General features: G+C 41.4%; 1 protein-coding gene across 1 annotated transcript; it reads left to right on the forward strand.

The window, feature by feature from the left end:
- Positions 1-16,759: 16,759 nt before the first annotated feature.
- LOC139384835 (ammonium transporter Rh type C-like) lies at positions 16,760-22,212 on the forward strand. Its single transcript, XM_071129731.1, has 11 exons — positions 16,760-17,035; positions 17,834-18,026; positions 18,935-19,085; positions 19,278-19,425; positions 19,612-19,778; positions 19,947-20,084; positions 20,346-20,482; positions 20,798-20,922; positions 21,070-21,143; positions 21,402-21,487; positions 21,747-22,212. Exons 1-11 carry the CDS (start codon positions 16,810-16,812, stop codon positions 21,784-21,786), a joined length of 1,485 nt encoding a protein of 494 aa, XP_070985832.1. The 5' UTR covers positions 16,760-16,809; the 3' UTR covers positions 21,787-22,212.
- Positions 22,213-23,313: the final 1,101 nt, after the last annotated feature.

Below are 23,313 nucleotides of genomic sequence, written 5' to 3' on the forward strand. Positions count from 1 at the left end.
ACAGCCACTGGCACCCTGGAGAAGTGTGCTCTTCACGGATGAATCCCAGTTTCAACTGTACTGGGCAGTCGACAGACCGCGAGTATGGTGTCATGTGGGCGAGCGATTTGCTGATGTCAACATTCTGAACACTGCCCCATGGTGGCAGTGAGGTTATGGTATGGGCAGGCATAAGCTATGGACAATGAACACAATTGAATTTTATAGATGGCAATTTGAATGCACATAGATACCGTGACAAGACCCTGAGGCCCATTGTCATGCCATTCATCCATCACCTCATGTTTCAGCATGATAATGCATGGCCCCATGTCACAAGAATCTGTACACAATTCCTGGAAGCTGAAAATGTCCCAGTTCTTCCCTGGCCTGCATACTCACCAGATATGTCACCCATTGAGCATGTTTGGGTTGCTCTGGAGCGATGTGTTCAACAGCATGTTCCAAGTTCCCGTCAAAATCAAGAAACTTCGCACAGCCATTAAAGAAGAGTGGGACAACATTCCACAGGCCACAATCGACAACCTGACCAACTCTATACGAAGGAGATGTGTCGCGCTGCATGAGGCAAATGATGTTCACACCAGATGCTGACACATTCCCCTACCTTTTCTTTAAGGTATCTGTGACCAACAGATGGATATTTGTATTCCCAGTCAGGCAAAATCAATAGAGTAGGGCCTAATTTATTTATTTATATGATCTGTAACTCCGTAGAATCTTTGAAATTGTTGCATGTTGCGTTTATATTTTTGTTCCGTGTATTTTTATGAATTCAAATCCTCTGATCATGATGATGCCAGTGTTTTCTACTGCTTTTTAAAGGTGGCCACTAGAGAGCAGCGCTGTGTGTATGAAAGAGTGATCCACTTACAGTGAGGCTAGTGATGAGACAGTTCACGTGTAGATAACTACTGTACAGTATTGTATGTGACACACCCTCGGCACGGGACCTCGTCTAAACATTGATACTGGCACTATTACATTCTCAGAACTTTATTTCTAGTGATTGTGCCCATCATTTAATTCCAGATTCTTAGACTGGCCTTTGTCTACAGGCATCAATGTGTTTTTATTCAGATCTTTCATGTCAAGACCTTATATCATTAAGACCTTTCACAACAATTCTAAATGACAAGAGGGGAAACAGTAGGCTGTTCCTAGATCTGTTTGTGCATTAGCCAACTTGACACGCAATGATAGTCAGAATGGTTGGCTAAAGCACATACAGATCTGAGACCAGACTAGCAAAACAGAGTTCTAAAAAGGAGCTAAAAGACAACGGTGACACTCGTGACTCATCACTATAGCTCTTGATTGCGGAAGGTCAGCAAATCGCATGACAATCAAGTTAACTGACTTGCGAGTCACTTTCTCATGAGCAACCACCTATTTATTATACAGGAGTGACACCAGAGACTTCTGAGGACATGCTAACCCCTTCTGTGGAATCACACAAACACTGCTACTATTCATTACTTAGAATGAGGCCAATTATTGGGGAACGTCATTGTTAGCCAAATATGTCACATTATTCTACCTGTCTAAGCAAGAGTGAGAATGTACTATATCAGTAACCAAATCTGTGGAAATTGTGCCTAACATTGGCCATTTGTATTGTATTTTTATTGTACATGTGTATAAGATCAAAAGCATGAAGATAACACAAAGAAAATAGAGGTTTATAGTCTTGGTAAGCAGTGGTCGGCCCATCTACCGACTGATCCAGGGAAAAGACAGATGAACGTACAGGAGAGGAGCCCAAGTGATTTGGATCCTGTCTGTTGTAGAAGAATGCAGACCTGTAATATGGCAGTGCTTAATAGCCATTTATCGTCTGCTGATCTAACAGGAGCAATACCTACACAGTCCTGGGGGAGTGGCAGCAATTCACTCATCCCCCATCTTCAGCAAATAGCATGACAGGCAGACAGCCAGGTGATAAAAATGTCACATTCTCTGTGATTGTGCAACTAGCCTGACGTGAAAAGCACCTCGCCAGTTAAGCATGTTCAGTCACTTTCTGCATCAGCTGAATGTCTTAAGATGAAGGGGCGGCAGGTAGCCTAGTAGTTAGAGCGTTGGACTAGTAACCGCAAGGTTGCAAGATCAAGCCGACAAGGTACAAATCTGTCGTTCTGCCCCTGAACAAGGAAGTTAACCCACTGTTCCTAGGCCATCATTGAAAATAATACTTTTTCTTAACTGACTTCCCTAGTTAAATAAAGGTTTAAAAAAAGAAAGAGTGTGTTCGGTCTCTATAGAGAACAACAAACAAAGAGAACCCATCTGATATTTATCTTATTGACTCCAGTGGATGAAAATAAAGTATGGCAATGGCCTTTATCTCTTTTCAGTTATAACACCCATTTTTCCTCAAACACACAGGTAGTCACAGACAGTCATTACTAACTACACAAATGTATATGCATAAACACAAACTTTGAGTTAGTTTTAGTCAAAGATGTTGCAACTACCCATTTAATGTGTGCAAAAGTAGGGCAGAATTCACCCTTTGTTCTAAGTGAGATGTAAGGAATGGGCTGGTTTGAAAAGTAGGACCAAATTCACTCTGTTCCAGGAGTTTCCCTCGATTCCTGTAACAGAGTGAATTTGGAACGTTGACTTTAAAAGCCACAATGACTATAACTCGTGATTGGATTGAATTACCGGTCTTAATTTGGCCCGAATCTTGTAGACATGAAATGGATTGCTGCAGTTGCAACATATTTGACTCAAACTAACTTTGTGTTTATGTATATTCATTTTTGTAGTTAATATCTAACTACTAAACATATAACTTATAGTAAAGTTGTATTGATAATTATTGATATTGCAGCATTCAACACTAAGTGGTGTGTCTCTAGGTCTTTAGTAGTTGAATATTAACTACAAAATGAATATGCATAAATGCAAAGTTAGTTTGACTCAAAGATGTTGCAACTGCAGCTTCCTATTTCATGTGTATAAAAGTAGGGCCAAATTCACTCTTTGTTTTAAGTGAGATGTGAGGAATGGGTGTCTGTTGATTCCTGGAACAGAGTGCATTTGGTCCTACATTCAAAATCAGTCCCATTCCTTATCTCACTTATGTCAAATAGTGAATGTGGCCTTACTTTTGTACACATAAATACTGTATGTAGCTGCAGTTGTTCTAAGTGAGATATAAGGAATGAAACTGGTTTGAGAAGTAGGACAAAATTCACTCTGTTCCAGAAATCAACACATAAAATAATAAAATAATATACATAAACACAAAGTTACTTTGAGTCAAATATGTTGCAACTGCAGCAATCCATTTCATGTCTACAAGATTCGGGCCAAATTAAGACCGGTAATTCAATCCAATCACGAGTTATAGTCATTGTGGCTTTTAAAGTCAACGTTCCAAATTCACTCTGTTACAGGAATCGAGGGAAACTCCTGGAACAGAGTGAATTTGGTCCTACTTCTCAAACCAGTTTCATTCCTTATATCTCACTTAGAACAACTGCAGCTACATACAGTATTTATGTGTACAAAAGTAAGGCCACATTCACTATTTGATATAAGTGAGATAAGGAATGGGACTGATTTTGAATGTAGGACCAAATGCACTCTGTTCCAGGAATCAACAGACACCCATTCCTCACATCTCACTTAAAACAAAGAGTGAATTTGGCCCTACTTTTATACACATGAAATAGGAATCTGCAGTTGCAACATCTTTGACTGAAATTATCTTTGTGTTTAATTATATTCATTGTTGCAGTTAAAGGGGAACTACACTCGCTGAATTGGCCTCGTTTTTTGGCTTGCTCCTCAAGAAATGCTGGAGGCCATAACAGAAGCCAAATGTGAGTTGGCTTGGGGGTGTGTTTTGATGTGGGTGTTTCTTGTGTGTGTCCTTGCCACACCCATCTGTCAAAACCTTGCCCGCAGCTGGTTCCCCCACTCAATCACAACAAACAAACTGCTTGCAGGTTGAGTTCAATAACTACAGGCAGATAGATGTATGAGGAGATGCCGGATGAAGTGTTGAACAGGTCAATAGCCTACAGAGTAATATCAGATGAATGCAATTGCTGAATTTATGTAGATATTCTAAACTAAGTGTTTTGATAACTTTCAAATGTAGTAACAGGTCCATGTACAATAAACAACCGTTTACGTAATACATAAACCATATAAGCAGTGTTCTGCTAATACAGCAATGTGCAATGTCTTTCTCAGGGATTTTGTCTGGTGGTAATAGGGCTACCTTGGCAAACATGTCAGAGCGGTCATAACTTCCTGTGTGGTGTCCCGTACACAACAGGAATTTCATGATCCTGAGGCAGAATACATATGGGTTCTCCCTCCCCATAATGACTCATACCATCCAATTAAATAATATAAAACGACAATACAAGTTAAAGTTGTCTAGTAAAATGTTAATGCTGAGTGCCAGGTCTCTGTCCATTCAGTGACGTCAGTATCAAGCCTGTCTGTCGGTCAGGACTCTATCACATCATCTTGCAAGTCTCCAAGTGCTGGCTCCATAGAGCCTCTTGATATCTGACAAACATACACTCACTGGCCAGTTTATTAGGTACACCCATCTATGTAGTACTGTGTCGGAACCCCATTGCCTCCAGAACAACCTGAATTCTTCAGAGCATTCTACAAGCTGTTGGAAACGTTCCACAGGGATGTTAGTCCATACTAATGCTATGGCATCACACAGTTTCTGCAGATTGGACGGGCGTACGTTCATGCTGCGAACAGCCAGTTCTATATCTTTATAAAGATGCTCTATTGGGTTGAGGTCTGGGGACTGTGCAGGACACGCAAGTAAACTGAACACGCTGTCATGTTCCAGGCAATGTTTTTCACTCTTCAATTGTCCAGTGTTGGTGATCGCGTGCCCACTGGAGCCGCTTCTTCTTGTTTTTAGAAGATAGGAGTGGAACCCTGTGTGGTCGTCTGCTGCAATAGCCCATTAGTGACAAGGATCGACTAGTTGAGTGTTCCAAGATGCCATTCTGCACACCACTGTTGTACTGTGCCATTATTTGTCCATTTGTGGCCCGCCTGTTAGATTGCACGATTTTTGCCGTTCTCCTTTGACCTTAATTGCCAATCTCCTTCGGCCGCCCACAGGACTGCCGCTGACTGGATGTTTTTTGTTTGTCACACCATTCTCAGTAAACCCTAGGCACTGTTGTGTGTGTAAAGCCCAGGAGGGAGGACGTTTCTGAGATACTGGATCTGGCACTGACTATCACACCATGCTCGAAGTCCCTTAGACCACTCGTTTTGCCCATTCTAACATTCAATCGAACAGTAACTGAATGCCTCGATGTCTGTCGGCCTGCTTTATATAGCAAGCCACTGCCCCGTGACTCACTGTCTGTAGGAGCAATCCATTCTTATGAACAAGGTATACTGGCCACGGAGTGTATACTATGTTAAAGTTTGAACAGGTCAAACTCAACCTACCTAATTATGGTCTCCTCATCAACAAACATTGTTGAGCAGGCAAGAGGTGAGGCTGGAGGTAAGGTTTTTTGTCCGCGCCCCATTGACGGGCATGGCAGCGTAGATCAGCTCCTGGCCCCTCATCAAAGATACTGGTCGGCCATACACAAACACACACACAAAGCACTGATTACATTATCAATGGTGGTTATGATTAGCATGGTGGAACCAACCTGACTGCTGTATTCACCTTTCTATTTCACTTCAGATATAATGATATGTGAAGTGAAATACAATGGTAAACACAGTGAGCAGGCTGGTTCCACCAGGCTAAGTTATGAAGGGGAATTGGGGAAAAACTCTAAACTGTTTTGACCTTTGACCAGGTCAAATGTCACCAACCTGTTTCAAGTGTCATTCCTGTTCCATTTATAGGAATGCGCACAGCTTGGGCATGTCTTCATGATGCTGAAGGTCCCCCTGCTGGTCTTCTCTATGTTGCATGTTCGGCTTTAAACTGGACATCTCTGCAACAGGCAATCCTCATAAACAATGTACTTCCTCATCTTATGAGGTGTTGTTGACTGGGAGGGCCCGTGACAGGGTTATTCAATAGATGCACAAGTGGTAAATTGCATTTTGTTCTAAAGAAAGGTCAAAGCTTTTTTTGAACTTCACAACCAAAATGTATTCTCCTTGTATCTGCTTGGCTGGGTAATTAACCAACTAGTTTATCAAACCGAGTATTTTTTTAGACACATTTTCACATAACACACATTACCATTGTTGATGAAGCCGTCTGTGTCACCAGGGCAGTAACTTGGGTCAAGCTAAATCTAGGTCGTCACTAGTTACCACAGGCACAAAGTTATAAACGCCGCCTATTTCTACAATTACACTTCTTTGAATGTGATTTTAAACCTAACCCTAACCACACTGCTAACCTTATGCATAACCCTAACCTTAAATTAAGACCAGGAAGTGAACTTTTGTACAGAATGACTGTAGCACCAGATTGTATTAGATTCAGGCCAGTAATGCCGCTATGGTTTGTTGCTCCAGTCCTAGTTCACTGTATTACTGAGACATGTGTTAGCTACCACCATAGCTGCATCCATTATTTAGTTTTGCCCTAGACAATACAGAACACACTTGTATGAGCTACAAACTAACTTTCAAACTCGACTTGTAGGGAATACCGTTAACTAGCCTATAGCTAGCTAACCTGCCTCGCTAGCATTATCAAATGATAACTTTACATAACCAGCAGTATCTAGACAATACACAATAAACTTGTATGAGCTATGAACTAACTAGTTTGTATTATCAAAAAACTAGCTAAACAAAAGTATATGTACTCCTTCACTTCATAAATGTACTCAGATCGCTACAGGCTCTGGGGGCCTGAGAGGGGAAAGCATCTTCCGACAGTATTCCCTGCAATGTTTTCAGCCTTGAAATCCTGGATATCCAAGAACCTTTTAGCCACTTTCATAATGATTTTGTTAGCTTGTCCTGTACAATGAATCACCTGCGCAATAAACACAACAAAATGAACCTTCTTCAGCGATTCATCTTTCAGGATCTCTCAACTGACTGACATCCACAGACTGTTGGGCATCCACTGCCATAGCTTCATCATCTCAACTAGCTGATTTGACCATTTTCACTGTCTCTGCATAGGAGACCTTCTCGACAGCCCTGATCCTTCCTACTTTGACCTCCTTCACCCTAACAGGGCACGCAGGGAACTCTGGAACCCGATTCCCATCACAATTGGAATACCTTGCATCCTCAGACTCTTCAACAATAATATTCCGTTTGCAAACGCTTGACGTGTGGCCAATTCTTTAAACATTTATGACATTGAAGCTTTTGTACATAAACTCGCACCGCATATCTCATACAGTGCCTTGCGAAAGTATTCGGCCCCCTTGAACTTTGCGACCTTTTGTCACATTTCAGGCTTCAAACATAAAGATATAAAACTGTATTTTTTGTGAAGAATCAACAACAAGTGGGACACAATCATGAAGTGGAACGACATTTATTGGATATTTCAAACTTTTTTAACAAATCAAAAACTGAAAAATTGGGCGTGCAAAATTATTCAGCCCCCTTAAGTTAATACTTTGTAGCGCCACCTTTTGCTGCGATTACAGCTGTAAGTCGCTTGGGGTATGTCTCTATCAGTTTTGCACATCGAGAGACTGACATTTTTTCCCATTCCTCCTTGCAATTTCAAAAGCAGCTAATACAGCAAAGTGTTGGGAATAGTCGATTTTTAAACATTAGCTGTAAAGACTCAGGGCCTGATTTATAGCTAGTTTTGGTTGGCTTCTCTTCTCTATGATCCTGTCCACTTTACTACCCTGCTGGCTGAGCTTTGAACCACAATGTCTTCAGGGCCTGAATGTCACAGGATGACCTCGGTAGGGGTCAACAGAATAACCCAAAACGCTGCTGCATAGACATTCCAATTCATAAAAGCGTGCTTCTTCTATATGCAAAAACTCCAATAATCTCTCCAAACTTCTCAGAAGCCTTTCTCCCCATCCCTCAGCGTTACCTGAGTTTTTTTTTTGGTCCACATATCACGATGCAGGAAACCTTATGACTCCGCCAGGGGTTTTGCGTCAGTCTGTGACATCTTAAAAGTGAGTTATCACATGACTAGCCATTGTGAAGTATTTCACGTCAGTGAGGTATGATGAAGTGTATCTCTGTTGTAGATCAGTGCTCTCTGTCAGCAGGCTATCAAGAGTGTCAGGCCCTACTATGAGTGAGTGTGGGTCGGTGTCACCCAGAGATATCTGTCTGTCTCTCATTCCTCTACGCTATCACCTATCTCATGAATGCACACTGTATGCATACTATATGTCTCTAAGCATCAACCAAGGTGCACGAACAAAGGAGCAAACTGGAAATGTGAGAGACTCTGATAATTCTTGGTAAACCTCCCAGCTGTATGGGTTATTAGTGACATCCAGTCATTAATCACCTGGCGAAGGATGTATTCTCTGTGATGTGAGCCAAGGGAGGCTTCACTCCGAGCCAGTATGTCGCTCAGACTGCTGCATCACCATGTATCACATAAATCACGTTTGATTCGTTTTCACAGTAGAGATGGCATCAGTGATGAGGAGCTTTCTGAGACAAAGGTAAACAATCACTGGGCTTGGGCCTTAATGGAACTTTTACTGATGTTCCTGTTATCTTTTGCTTGGTTTCTATTACTATGGTATAGCAATGCTATATGGGTGGATTATACATCTTCTTATGCTTTAAATCCCTGACTTAAAGGAAAAACCCACTCCAAAACTATACTTTGGTTTTCTTTTCATTCGTCTACTGTTGATACAGTCCCGAAATGTTTTGCATGTTATCAGTCAAGTTTTCAAGATATTGGACATTCAAGAAGCAAGGTGTCACTTGCCACATCATTATGATGCAAAACGCATAGTGTATTTTCCTTTAAGCCAGCAAGGTGGAAAAATCTGCCATTCTACCCTTGAGCAAGGCAGTTAACCTCCAACAACAACTGCTTCCCGGATGCCGATGACGTGGTTTAAGGCAGCCCTCCGCACCTCTCTGATTCAGAGGGTTAAATGCAGAAGACACATTTCAGTTGAATGCATTCAGTTAAAACAACTGACTAGGTATCCCCTTTCCCTTCCCTTCACATCTCCGATGTTGTGTCATTCATATTCACTGTCTCTCTCCTTCACAGCTATAGCCTGGTCCCAGATCGGTGCTATCATTCCAACTCCTTGTCACAGAAAACAATGAAAGACATGATAATTCAATAAGTATTTGGTAAGAGAGCAAAAATAGACTGGCTAAGTTTAAGGAGAGAGGTCCCTGTTGCTTTACACTGTACATTTTCTCATATCTTCAGACCTCATGTGGTTTTACACCCGTCAGTGGTGTCAGAGATGGTTAATAGTGTTATTGTATTGCAGCATTGGCAGGCAAACCACATTCACTGTTTTGGGCAGAGAGGGCTAAGAAAGCAAAACTCCGAAATTGCCTGAAGTATCTGTGGTGCGATGTTCTGTGACTCACCTGCCTATTGATTGGCAGCTCTCCATGAGACCTTATGGTACATCACTGGTGGAATGTATCCATGCCGCAATGACAGTTGAGGACACCACACCATGTAATAGAGAGCCTTGTAGGAATGTAGCTTTGAAGATAAGGATCTAAGTGACTCCATAATATCCCTCGGTCGCATTCTTTCACTGATTTGTTTTGTTTGTGAAACGTTTGTATAACTCACCTTGGCCCAACTGAATGGTTGGTCTTCTGCAGGTACTAGAGGCTAGTGGCTATGTCTGACGTTCACTCAAACTTTTAATTAAAACAATCACTGAAAAAACCTGAACTGTCTGTAAGGCATTGCCCTGGTTTAGTCTGTATCTAATGGTTAATTATTTGAGGGCTGTTCGGGCTCATAACAATGAGGAGGTGAGACCCAGTCATACATTTCTTTTTGAATAAGGTTGTTGTATTATTCTGAACCATCAGAGAACTCCTTATTAGACAAACTATTAGAAAAGCGAGGCACTTTTGTCCTCGTACAATTCAGTTGTCTGTAAACAAAAGAAATTAGGCCTACTCATCCAACATATTTTGTTGAAGTGATATCCCGTAGTTGAAGCCTCAGTGCCAGTCAGGTTGTGCTATCATGCCAATGCCAATGTTGGCTTGATAATGACAGCAGTGAAGTTGGCATTGGCAAGAGCACAAACAGAGATGGGACCAGGCTACCATAGTTGAACACTGAAGATACCATTGTAAAGAGACACCTCAAACCTAATCTGAAATGCAATAAGCAAAATAAAAAATGTATACCACTCTTATTGTTGCTAATATAGCACAATTGACAGTCATTATAGCATTATTATCATTGCATTTCATGTTGATTACAGTACAACATCAATTTATGTTTTACCTAGCAGTTTTTTATGCTTATGTCACTAAGATCTTGTACAGTACCAATACCATGAGTTTGTCCATAAATTCCCTCTGATTATCAACTGTCAAAAACTACAGTAGATGTTAGAATAGCAAAAGAAACGCTCCAAGGCCTTGATCATAGTTAAGATAAGAGTCATCAGCGAGACACCAACTAAGACAGCAACCGACATCATGCTGTGTGTGTGTCCATCACGTGTTCTTATCAGACCCCATGTGCACGCGTCACCTGCATACCTAGAAAACACATTTAGGAGGATGTTCTCTTCTAGTACAGGTATACAGGTTCTTGTTGATACAGTGTACTGAGTTCACTAAGGGTTCAATAATACTGTATTTCATCATATATTCAGTAGTTGGCCTATGTGGTTAGCTACTGATGACTTTAGAAGATGTTGAAATTAATTGTATATGTTTTTTCAATGACTGATCAACGAAAGTAGAGTTTGGTAGGGGCACAATCAAGGCCAAATTTAACTCAAAATCATAGCTAAAGTTTGGGCTCTACTGAACACATCAGGGAGTCTCCAAGGTAAACGAAACAACATTGATCCATATCAAGGTCCAGGTGAGAGTCATTTTCTTATTTTCTTTGTTTCAGGATTAGATTACTTGAATTTCAAATTCTCACACTCCTCTATTCTCTCCCTACCCTGAACAAAACTTTAAGATTACAGATTCCATTTAATTGAAAAGCCATTTCATTCAATATACTTTGTTCAAAATACATATTTAGTAGTAAGATTATGTTACCCCACATTATACTGCCAGTTTACTCTTAGTGCTCTGGCTATGTACATAACCCAGACTGATACAGGGCTGCTGTTCAGTGAAGGCAGCGTGGCACATGGAGTTACCGGATGCCCTTATAGCCTCAGACACACCTCATTACCACTTTGGGCAGATGACTGGACAGATATTGCCCTGTGTGTGTCTATTTAAATTGATACAGACATAAACAAAACATTTGGTATGTTATCCTGCAGGCTTGTATTGTATGTCAGAAATGCCCCTGTTGCCTGCAGTGTTTATTTAAGATCAGTCCACACATCACCATCAACACTAGTCAGGGCACCAAGTAGCATCACCCGGACAAACAAGCCTCTATGTAGGCTGTAAATAATAATATTTTCTATTGCACTGACCTTAAATTCTATCAATAATGCACCAACTAAGTTGCAAGCTATGGGTAGAAGATTTGGTACTGCAATTTGCATAGCCTTGGTACTCATCTCAACATTATTAGGCTACATGAATTATGTCTGCTCAAATGGATTAAGGAAGATGTTAAACAAAAAGGATAATTTGTTTGTCCAAACATAAATATTTAAATACATGTTAATTCATGCATAACAGACAGCGGATAGGGCAATATCCCCCCAAGATGCAAATACAGTTCATGGTAACTCAAAGCAGCCAAAGCTGAGGTTGCTGATCCATCAGCTGCTTTCTTAAATAAACACTGCAGGTACAAGGGGAATTTATTGCATACAACACAGTGCTGTGGTATAACATACCAAATGTGTTGTTTATGTCTGGTGTTCAACCTTCCTAAGTTCTCCCATGTCACCCTGCTTTTCCGTACAGTCCACTGGCTTCCAGTCGAAGCTCGTATCACCATCAAGACCCTGGTGCTTGACTACGGAGCAGCAAGGGGAACTGCCCCTCCTTTCTTTCAGGCTATGTTCCCACCCTACGTCCCAACCCAATCACTCCGTTCAGCCACCCTTGGGCTCTCAGCCCTCCCACCTCTAAGGGAGGGCAGCTCCCGCAGCCCAGTCAAAGCTCTTCTCTGTCCTGACACCCCAATGATGGAACAAGCTTCCCACTAAAGTTAGGACAACGTTCCCTGCCCCTCTTCCGAAAACCTCTGAAACCCTAGCTCTTTGAAGAATGTCTTAAATAACTCTCATGTACCATCTAAACCGCTGTAAAATATATTTTTCATCACCAAAAATATTGTATTTTCAGCTGTTTGAAGCTGGTGTATAAATCCGAAAGTAAAAGATGCAAAAACTAAACTTGAGCATGGGAAGCATATAAATAGTGCACATGGAATAGATATATCACTTCTTAGACTTGCTTTCAATGAGATTTACAGATCTATAACTCACATTTCTATGTGAATTTGGTCGGATCGCCCAAAAAGTTACATATTGCAGCTTTAAATGTTGTATATATCTGTCTTTTGAATACAAAACATGTCAACCATGACCTGCAGTAATTGTAGTTTCCCTGACCTTCTCTAATGCAGAATGTTGTTTGTAATGAATACAGTTATATCATTTCTGCTTTGTAACTCCAGGCCGCAGCCAACGTGTTCTTAGTGTATGTCGAATTATTCTGTAAGTAAATCTCTGACACTTCTACTTTAGGTGACATTATGAATGGAATAGTGGTCATACAATATCATACGAATTATAGGAAGTACAGTACCAGTCAAAAGTTTGGACACACCTAAAAAGTTTTGGACACACCTACTAATTTCAGGGTTTTTCTTTATTTGTACTATTTTCTATATTGTAGAATAATAGTGGAGACATCAAAACTATGAAATAACACATATGGAATCATGTAGTAACAAAAAGTGTTAAACAAATCAAAATATAATTTATATTTGAGATTCTTCAAAGTAGCCACCCTTTGCCTTGATGACAGCTTTGCACACTCTTGGCATTCTCTTGACCATCTCCACCTGGAATGCTCTTCCAACAGTCTTGAAGGAGTTCCCATATATGCTGAGCACATGTTGGCTGCTTTTCCTTCACTCTGCGGTCCAACTCATCCCAAACCATCTCAATTGGGTTGAGGTTGGATGATTGTGGAGGCCGGGTCAACTGATGCAGCACTCCATCACTCTCTTTCTTGGTCAAATAGCCCTTACACAGCCTGAAAGCGTGTTGGGTCAATGTCCTATTGAAAAACAAACAATAGTTCCAGTGAGCACAAACCAGATGGGATGGCGTATCGCTGCAGAATGCTGTGGTAGCCATGCTGGTTAAGTGTGCCTTGAATTCTAAATAAATCATCAACAGTGTCACCAGAAAAGCACCCCCACACCTCCTCCTCCATGCATCGCGGTGGGAACCACACATGCAGAGATCATCCGTTCACCTGCCCTGCATCTCACAAAGACATGGCGGTTGGAACTAACAAATTTGGACTCATCAGACCAAAGGAAGGATTTCCACCGGTCAAATGTCCATTGCTTGTGTTTCTTAGTCCAAGCAAGTCTCTTATTATAATTGATATCCTTTAGTAGTGGTTTCTTTGCAGCAATTTGACCACGAAGGCCTGATTCACACAGTCTCCTCTGAACAGTTGATGTTGAGATGTGTCTGTTACTTGAACTCTGCGAAGCATTTTTTTGGGCTGCAATTTCTGAGGCTGGTAACTTTATACACCAGAAGTTAATGGGTATCTGTAGGACGACTGTACAGTGTAAGTCGGAGGTTTACATACACTTAGGTTGGAGTCACTAAAACTCGTTTTTCAACCACTCCACAAATTTCTTGTTAACAAACTAATGTTTTGGCAAGTCGGTTAGGACATCTACTTTGTGCATGACACAAGTAATTTTTCTAACAATTGTTTACAGACAGATTATTTCACTTATAATTCACTGCATCACAATTCCAGTGCGTCAGAAGTTTACATACACTATGCCTTTAAACAGCTTGGAAAATTCCAGAAAATTATGTCATGGCTTTAGAAGCTTCTGATAGGCTAATTGACATAATTTCAGTCAATTGGAGGTGTACCTGTGGATGTATTTCAAGGCCTACCTTCAAACGCAGTGCCTCTTTGCTTGACATCATGGGAAAATCAAAAGAAATCAGGAGCTCAGAAAAAAATTGTAGGCCTCCACAAGTCTGGTTCATCCTTGGGAGCAATTTCCAAATGCCTGAATGTACCACGTTCATCTGTACAAACAATAGTCCTCAAGTATAAACACCATGGGACCACGCAGCTGTCAAACCACTCAGGAAGGAGACGTATTCTGTCTCCTAAAGATAAACTTACTTTGGTGCGAAAAGTGCAAATCAATCCCAGAAAAATAGCAAAGGACCTTGTGAAGATGCTGGAGGAAACAGATACAAAAGTATCTATATCCACAGTAAAACGAGTTCTATGTTGACATAACCTGAAAGACCGCTCAGCAAGGAAGAAGCCACTGCTCCAAAACAGCCATAAAAAAGCCAGACTACGGTTTGCAACTGCACATGGGGACAAAGATCGTACTTTTTGGAGATATGTCCTCTGGTCTGATGAAACAAAAATAGAACTGTTTGGCCATAATGACCATTGTTATGTTTGGTGGAAAAAGGGGGATGTTTGCAAGCCGAAGAACACCATCCCAACCGTGAAGACAAGTTGGGTGACAGACAGACATACACCACAGAGTGATTGATCAAACATGAGTAAACACAGTCACAAAGCCCAATTATCTTATGTTAACAATCACTTAAGCACCTTGAAAGAAATGCTAAGTAACATGACCTGGCAAGAGATGAACGACGACTGCACCATTAGATATTTAAAGCACTGTCCATCTGTAACCTCAAACACTGCAGGAGGGACTGGTGCACTTCACAAAATAGATGGCATCATGAGGGTGGAAAATTATGTGGATATATTGAAGCAACATCTCAAGACATCAGTCAGGAAGTTAAAACTTGGTCGCAAATGGGTCTTCCAAATTGACAATGACACCAAGCACACTTCCAAAGTTGTGGCAAAATAGCTTAAGGTCAACAAAGTCAAGGTATTGGAGTGGCCATCACAAAGCCCTGACCTCAATCCTATAGAAAATGTGTGGGCAGAACTGAAAAAGCAAGGAGGCCTACAAACCTGACTCAGTTACACCAGCTCTGTCAGGAGAAATGGGCCAAAATTCACCCAACTTATTGTGGGAAGCTTGTGGAAGGGTCCTGAAAAATTTGACCCAAGTCAAACAATTTTAAGGCAATGCTACCAAATTCTAATTGAGTGTATGTACACTTCTGACCCACTGGGAATGTGATGAAAGAAATAAAAGCTTAAATAAATAATTCTCTCTACTATTATTTTGACATTTCACATTCTTAAAATAAAGTGGTGATCCTATTGTGAAAAACTGAGTTTAAATGTATTTGGCTAAGGTGTATGTAAACCACTGACTTCAACTGTATATGGTTGGGTCAGGAGGAGCCAGGGGGCTTTGGGAGGTGCTGAGTAGAGGAGAGTCAATCACATTATTGTGTTCACTGATAATAGTGGACAGCTGTGGATTAGTGAGGAAGGGGGTCGAGGTCAGGTCAGGTGAGATGACATTAAGGGAGAAGGAACAGTTTATTGCCCGCATCACTTGACGTCCTGCCTAGTAATAAAGATGTAATATTTAGAGGGAAGGAGGAGACTCCTCCCAAATTGGGATATATATACTACAACTGGTGGAAATATGTTTTGTCTTATGCAGCTGTATGACCCAATGGGTGAATAAACTTGGTTTAAGCTTTACTAATCGTCCTTAGGTTCTAAATAAACAGAGTAAAACTTAACACAATAATATGGACTTGGTCTTTTACCAAATAGGGCTATCTTCTGTATACCACCTCTACCTTGTCACAACACAACTGATTGGCTCAAACACATTAAGATGGAAAGAAATTCCACAAATTACATTTTAACAAGGCACACCTGTTAATTGAAATGCATTCCAGTTGAGTGTGCAGAGCTGTCATCAAGGCAAAGGATGGCTACTTTGAAGAATCTCAAAAAAATATATATTTTGATTTGTTTAACACTTTTTTGGCTTCTAGATAATTCCATATGTGTTATTTCATAGTTTTGATGTCTTTTCTATTATACTACAATGTAGAAAATAGTAAAAATAAAGTAAAACCCTGGAATGTGTATCTGTGTCCAAACTTTTGACTGGTACTGTGTATCATCATACATCTTATCCAGTTGTACAGTACAATAGCATACAAATTGGATGACTTAACTTATCAAACATCTTGGAGGATGTTTAGTATTATACTTCTTTCTCTGAGACCAGGTTGCTTGTTGCCCAGTAACAACAAAGGAGATCTCCTCTAACAACAAAAAATGGCAACCAAATGTCTTTTTTTCAGGTTTTCCTCTAACCCCTCCAATGTTGTTTGTGACAAACAATAAAATGCACGGGACTCTCTGCTGCCTCATGTCAGATGTCATCTATCAAGGTGCCAGAGGGCAGGAAGGGGAGGGAGGGTTTGGCGCTGGGTGGGGCAACAGCTGGCTCACACTGAGGACACACCTCTGTTTTGTCCCATATATACCTGTAGTGATACAGACTGTAGTTTCAGGGTCACAGCCACACTCAGGCAGGTCAAAGAGCAACACTGTCTCAGTACTTACTCAGCCACCACCATGGGGAATTGCAGCCAGGGATGCAAAGACTATTTCTCTCGGCAAAAGAACACCAACATCCGTCTTACACTGCCGGTAGTCTGCTTCGTCTGGCAGATTGCCATGATCATCCTCTTCGGAGTCTTCATCCGCTACGACAAGGAGTCGAACGCACACTGGGTAGAGACCAAGGCCCATGACAACATCACCAGCGACATAGAGAATGACTTCTACTTCAGATACCCCAGTAAGTACATTCATAATCACCGGTCTGCCTGGTGCATCGTTTAGGTTGACAATATACAGTAAATGTATGATTCATGGTTTCATCTTCATTGAAATGACAAAGACTCTGGTTATTAATAAGAAGCATGCTTGCTGTTTGATCAGATGACAACCTTTGATCTCTAGGATGTTTGATTTCCCCTGTGAAATCCTCTGGACAACGATCTCAGTCTCAGTTATTTTGAAAGCATCTATTCATTAATGGACTAATGCAGTAGCAGTCCAAATTTTCCTCCCTAACTTGGGTTAAAACTACGTAAACTCTTTACCAGATGTTGGTCAGTGCTTATTTCCAATTTGTCTGGTTCTAGCTTGGTTCATAACAGCTTCTGATGGGCATCTTTGCTGATAGCCAGGCTGAATGAGTTACAAGTTAAGTTTACTCGTGATGCTATGTGGCATCTGTTTCCTCTTATAATATGATGTGTTTTGATTTGTCAGGGATTATATGCTACCTGTAGCTCTGGCGTGTAAACTGACAGGGTGTGTATCCTAAACCTGCTAATCTGATGATGACATTTCCAGATGAACATGTCAAGTTAACAGCTTTAAAACTTTGACCAAATAGTACAGAACACCAGGACTGATTTTTATAAAAAAAACTATGCAACTACTGAGAGCCCCTTGCATTGGATGCAATAACATGTTTCATTAACTATTAGGATTTATTTTACACTTTTAATAATTCTCTCGCTCTCCCTCTCTCGCTCTCCACCTCTCTCTATCTCACTCTTTCTCCTTTTAACTCTCCTCTCTCCAGGCTTCCAGGATGTCCATGTGATGATTTTTGTGGGTTTTGGGTTCCTCATGACTTTCTTGAAGAGGTACAGCTTCGGTGCGGTCGGCTTCAACTTCCTCATTGCCTCCTTCGGCCTGCAGTGGGCTCTGCTAATGCAAGGCTGGTTCCACTCTCTAGACCCCCAGACAGGAAAGATCTTCATCGGTGTTGAAAGGTATGCAACTGCACTGATGTGCATCTATGAGGCTGCAATTTGTTCAGTAATTAGAGTGAGAACTGATGAGGTGTGCCCACACATAGGAGAGGGGAGGAGGCTTAGTCCGTGAGTTGCTACTCATACTGAGACAATGGCAGAATGGTTGTAGGAGCAATAGACTGTACCATAGACTCTCTTAGGGTTAAGCAAGCTGTCACCATGGGTTAAGCGGTGATGGGTTAAACCAGGTACGGGAAACTGGCGGTCCACGGGCATCATATTATTATTATTATTTCAACTGGGGGGGACTCAGTCGGGGTCTCAACTTACTATTGAGAGTTAGAATAATAGAATAAACTAAGTGCAATTTCAAAATGTGGTTGTGCATCAGCAGTCACTCAATTAGCCCATGTCAGCTACATTTTTTAGATTGGTGAGTTAGTCTAGCGGCCAGCTATCTAGCATGATCGTAATACCTACCGGTGTGGGGCCCATCGATGCAAATATTTGCCTCCACCCCATGCCAAAATGTGCTGTATTGCAGGAAATTGACTTTAAAATGTAAATGTTTTCTCTTCGCTGTCATGAGGGGGGTCACCCCCATCAAAGTTGCTCATCCCTGGGTTCATCTGATGGATGGGTTCTTGTTCTGAGAATCTCAATAACAAGAGGCGTGGAGGTTTAAACCATTTAGGTTGACTTAAATCACAAATATCATTATCCTTGAGACTTCTCTCCCGTGGTATTCATATTGAAGGGCAGACTATCATTACTCTCATAGCTGAGAGAAAGACCTGAAGGAGGATTACCTGAAGGAGGATTACTTACTGATCTAGTCATTCAGGTTTTACAACTGTATACATGACTGACTCTCTCACATGACTCTCCAGTAATAATCTCCACCCACCTGTGTCTTCTATCTGCAGTCTGATCAATGCTGACTTCTGTGTGGCGGGCTGTCTCATAGCCTACGGGGCAGTGCTGGGCAAAGTCAGCCCGGTCCAGCTGTTGGTTATGACCCTGTTTGGTGTCACTCTGTTTGCTGTGGAAGAGTACATCATTCTGAACTTACTTCATGTGAGTCCCATCAAGCACTCTCTGGGCGTACAACTATTAAATTAAACACACTGTATTAGCCATGGTTGGATTCATTGAATTCACCCTATAACCCTGATATAGTAACGCATTTATGTAATCTCAATGACCTGCAGCCACGTAATCACATGGTTTGGTACACCTGGTAACAAACAACTGTTTCTATCCCCACAGGCTAGGGATGCCGGTGGCTCCATGGTTATTCACACCTTTGGAGGTTATTATGGTCTGTCCATCTCCCGGGTCCTTTACCGACCTAATTTACACCAGAGCAAGCGTATGCAGGGCTCTGTGTACCACTCCGATACCTTCGCCATGATTGGTGAGCTAGTTGTTCATTGCATAAACATATGAATGGTTCTGATTGGCTCTGTGTGGGTTTCACTCCCTCTGGTGATGGTGACCTATCTTTAGTTTGTAGACGTTTTCTGCCATGGCACTGTTCCTGTTCTGAAGTGTGTGTGATGATCGGTGTGTTTCAACTGTGTTGGGTCTTCTCTCTCCTCAGGCACACTGTTCCTGTGGATGTTCTGGCCCAGTTTCAACTCGGCCATTACTGACCATGGAGACGGTCAGCACAGGGCTGTCATCAACACCTACCTGTGCCTGGCCTCCACTGTCCTCACCACAGTGGCCATCTCCAGCCTCTCCCAGAAGACTGGCAAGCTCGACATGGTAAGAATCATCACTATGTGTATGTGTGTTTGAATGTGTGACATTCTCTGTAACTGTGTATTTGTGACACTAACTGATGACCTCTCAGTCTGCATAATCCTCCTCTGCGCTCATCTTGTTGACTGACAACTTTGAGTGTCATGACTGGTGCTCTCTCTTGCTTAACAGGTGCATATCCAGAATTCCACCCTGGCGGGGGGTGTTGCCTTGGGGACAGCGGCTGAGTTTATGATCTCTCCCTACGGCGCTCTGATTGTGGGCTTCTTCTGCGGCATCATCTCTACCATGGGCTACATCTTCATTTCTGTGAGTCTCAACCCTGGCCAATCACAGCTTAAAGCTACAATGTCTTGTTTTGTAGGCATAGTAGGTTCTGTCCAAAGAAAGTAATGCCAACTCTTACAGCTCTTATTTACTTCTTATGAATGATGTTGGGCCACACTCAAAAAAGAAGGTATAGCACTCTAAATGGTTGCCTAATCTTTGGGCAGATTCTTTTATGGCAAACGGTAACACACTAATTGGGGCTGTTTACGGGTGTGTTAAACTTTCCCTGTCTCCTCCCAGCCCTTCTTGGAGAAGACACTGAAGATTCAGGACACGTGTGGAATACACAACCTGCACGCCATGCCTGGGGTGATTGGCGGGATAGTTGGAGCCATCACTGCTGCAGCTGCCAGCGAGTCAGTCTACGGAAAGCAGGGGTGAGTCAGGAGACCCGAGGGCCTAAGGCTACACAGCCAAACCACATGAACCTGAACATGTATCCTTGTTACCAGACAATCAGAACACATATTCCCCCACAACCTCTCATCAACCAATCATATCACACAGTTACTGTATGTCACAGGACAGATCTTAAACGATGAATGTAATTTTACACCAAACAATTTATGTCAATTACAGTTTAGGCTGTAGTCTAACAGTTAGTTGGAAATATACAGAGTCATTAGAACACTCAACAATAAGCCTAAATATGGCACACAATCTGACTCTGTACATTGTTATTTTTTGTCCAGGTTGATCAACACGTTTGACTTCACTGGAGACTTTAAGGACAGAACTGTGTTAACTCAGGGTGGATACCAGGCCGCTGGCATGTGTGTGTCCATCGTCTTCGGGGTTGTAGGCGGAGCTATAGTCGGTGAGTTTGGCCACGCCAGCCTAGCATCAGAGATAGAGAGGAGCCATGGGCATATAAAGGGTGAACTAGAGGTGACATGGGTGTTATAAGGGGTGACGTACTTGAAGGAAAGGGACTGAAGTTAAACGCTATCTCCTCTGTTCACAGGTTCCATCCTGAAGTTACCCATTTGGGGTGATCCTGCTGATGAGAACTGCTTCGATGATGAGGTGTACTGGGAGGTAAGAGAACCAGCCACTCATCACCTGCTGTTCAGAATATAGCCACTAGGTGGTGCCATTGTCTTTGATTTAGTCTCACGTGACGATTTACAGACCTTTGAGATCTACATCTGAATTTTTATGACTAAATGTAGAAAAAAAGGAGAAATAAAGATCAACTATAGTAGTCGATAAAACTATTGCATTACACTGACCACACTGAAGACATTTCACACAAGTAGGACAATAAAACCTAAATCACCTAGGATTTCTTCACAGCTCCCTGATGAAGAGGAGGAGCATCAGGAGAGCATCCCTCCCATTCTGGAGTACAACAACCACATGATCCACAAGCAGCAAGACCTGTAAGTCCATTCAGCATGCTCTGTTTGACCATATCACACAAATCGTTAGTGATTTGTTGAAGTTATAATCAAGGATTCGTTTTAAATACAGTACTTGTTTATAGATAATCCAATCTTTTCTCAAACCATTATGTTCTCTGTTTATTGTAAAAAAAATTACCTTTATTTAATGACTAATCATTCCACAAGAGAGAGCAGTGGAGGGAAACATTTCTGTTTTTCTTTCTAAGTCTGTGATGTTTTTCTCTTATCCTAATAGATCTGAGTCCAACTTCTCTGTGGAAAACTGTGAAAGCTAAATACAGAGGTGTGAGGACACCACTACCCAAAGACGTGCTGCTGGACCACGGAATTACCACGGAAATCCAACAGACAACCGCACTCCCCTTAAATGAAGGCACCTATACAAGGAACATTAAAACGTGCTTTCTTGCATCTTATGTTAAGGTCATTACCTACATTTGAAGCCATTAGATACTGTACGTGCCTTCAGCCCTCCCCCCACCACCCACACCATTAGATCACATACACTTCCTAGATGGTTATGCACTGACACGGAACACTGTGTCCTGAATTCTGGTAAAATGCTGATCTATTGAAAGGACCTCTAAGATCTGCACTTAATCCACAGTATGTATGTGCAACTATAACCTACTACACAAAATGGCCAATAGAGCTTTTCCTGAGTATTGGTATACTGTGTAATATGTTATATATATATATATATATATAGTTGATATATATATATATATAATCACACACTGTGAAATCTTTGACCACAACCACTGAATTGAATGAGGTTGAGGAAAGGATTTTTTTATGAAATCACTTTGACCAATCCTCATTCTGTGGCCTTGTATGTTGTACATTTTCTTTTCAGATCATTTTTTATTTTAATACAGCTGGTGCATATGTGAAGAGGACTGTAGTTTACTTTTAGTTAAAAGTGAATATTTTGTCTATTGTGCTCTGAAAACCCCCAAATGGTTTTGCTCTTTTTTCACAATGCAGGAGTACCCTTTGAGTCCCCAATGTGATCATTTTCTTTGGTTAAATACTTTAAATGTACTTCTACAACTTATCACTGACTCTTTGTTTGGGATAACGATTTAAACTTTACTTGAACGTTTTTGGTAACATAATGCATTTAAACAGCTTTTAAAGCTATGCACATGCAAACACATTTTCATCACTATCTCCAATGATTGAATGTATCCCCTGCCTTCTGAGAAGCCCTCTGTCGTCCACCTGTTACTTATGTTCTTACTGTGCTGTCTGAGTGACAAAAGTTATTTAGATGTTTTATGTAAATCTCATTCTATACTCAAAATCATGTTTATTTAAATGTTGCTACTCATGTAACTTAACAAATAAAATGTGATGTTAGATATACTGTGTTTGCCTCTTCTCCTTGATAGTTCCACAGTCATGTAAGATGGATGTCAGTATGTGTATATCTGATGTCATTCTCAGTGTGAATGAGAAGATACTGTACATAAGATGAACATACAGACCAGCATGATCAACATGAACTGTAACAGGTGGGGCCTTTTGAATGTCCACCACTGAGGTAATGAAGGGCTAAAATCAATGACCTGCTATCCCTTTAAAAGGCAACTGCAGTCAGCAATTTTGGAGAGGGGAAATACTTTTCACTGCACACAAAATTACTTTTTCGCAGCAGGTTAGGTAAATTAGCGTAGCACGTTAGGAGACTGAGGTTAAGGTTAAGAAAAAGGATTTGGGTCAGAGTTAGCAAAAACGAACCTGCTACGAAAATCTCTTCCTATGGAAGTGCTGTGAAAAGTGTCCCCCTTTTGGAGAGA

Source organism: Oncorhynchus clarkii, chromosome 26 (genome assembly GCF_045791955.1).
Source record: "Oncorhynchus clarkii lewisi isolate Uvic-CL-2024 chromosome 26, UVic_Ocla_1.0, whole genome shotgun sequence".
Taxonomy (NCBI): Eukaryota; Metazoa; Chordata; class Actinopteri; order Salmoniformes; family Salmonidae; genus Oncorhynchus; species Oncorhynchus clarkii.

Excerpts from the sequence above, each read along its gene's own strand:
- LOC139384835 (XM_071129731.1), top strand. The coding sequence starts at position 16,810 with ATGGGGAATTGCAGCCAGGGATGCAAAGACTATTTCTCTCGGCAAAAG. Across the intron at positions 19,426-19,611 it reads CGATACCTTCGCCATGATTG|GCACACTGTTCCTGTGGATG; the intron begins GTGAGCTAGTTG and ends CTCTCTCCTCAG. Across the intron at positions 21,488-21,746 it reads ATCCACAAGCAGCAAGACCT|ATCTGAGTCCAACTTCTCTG; the intron begins GTAAGTCCATTC and ends TTATCCTAATAG.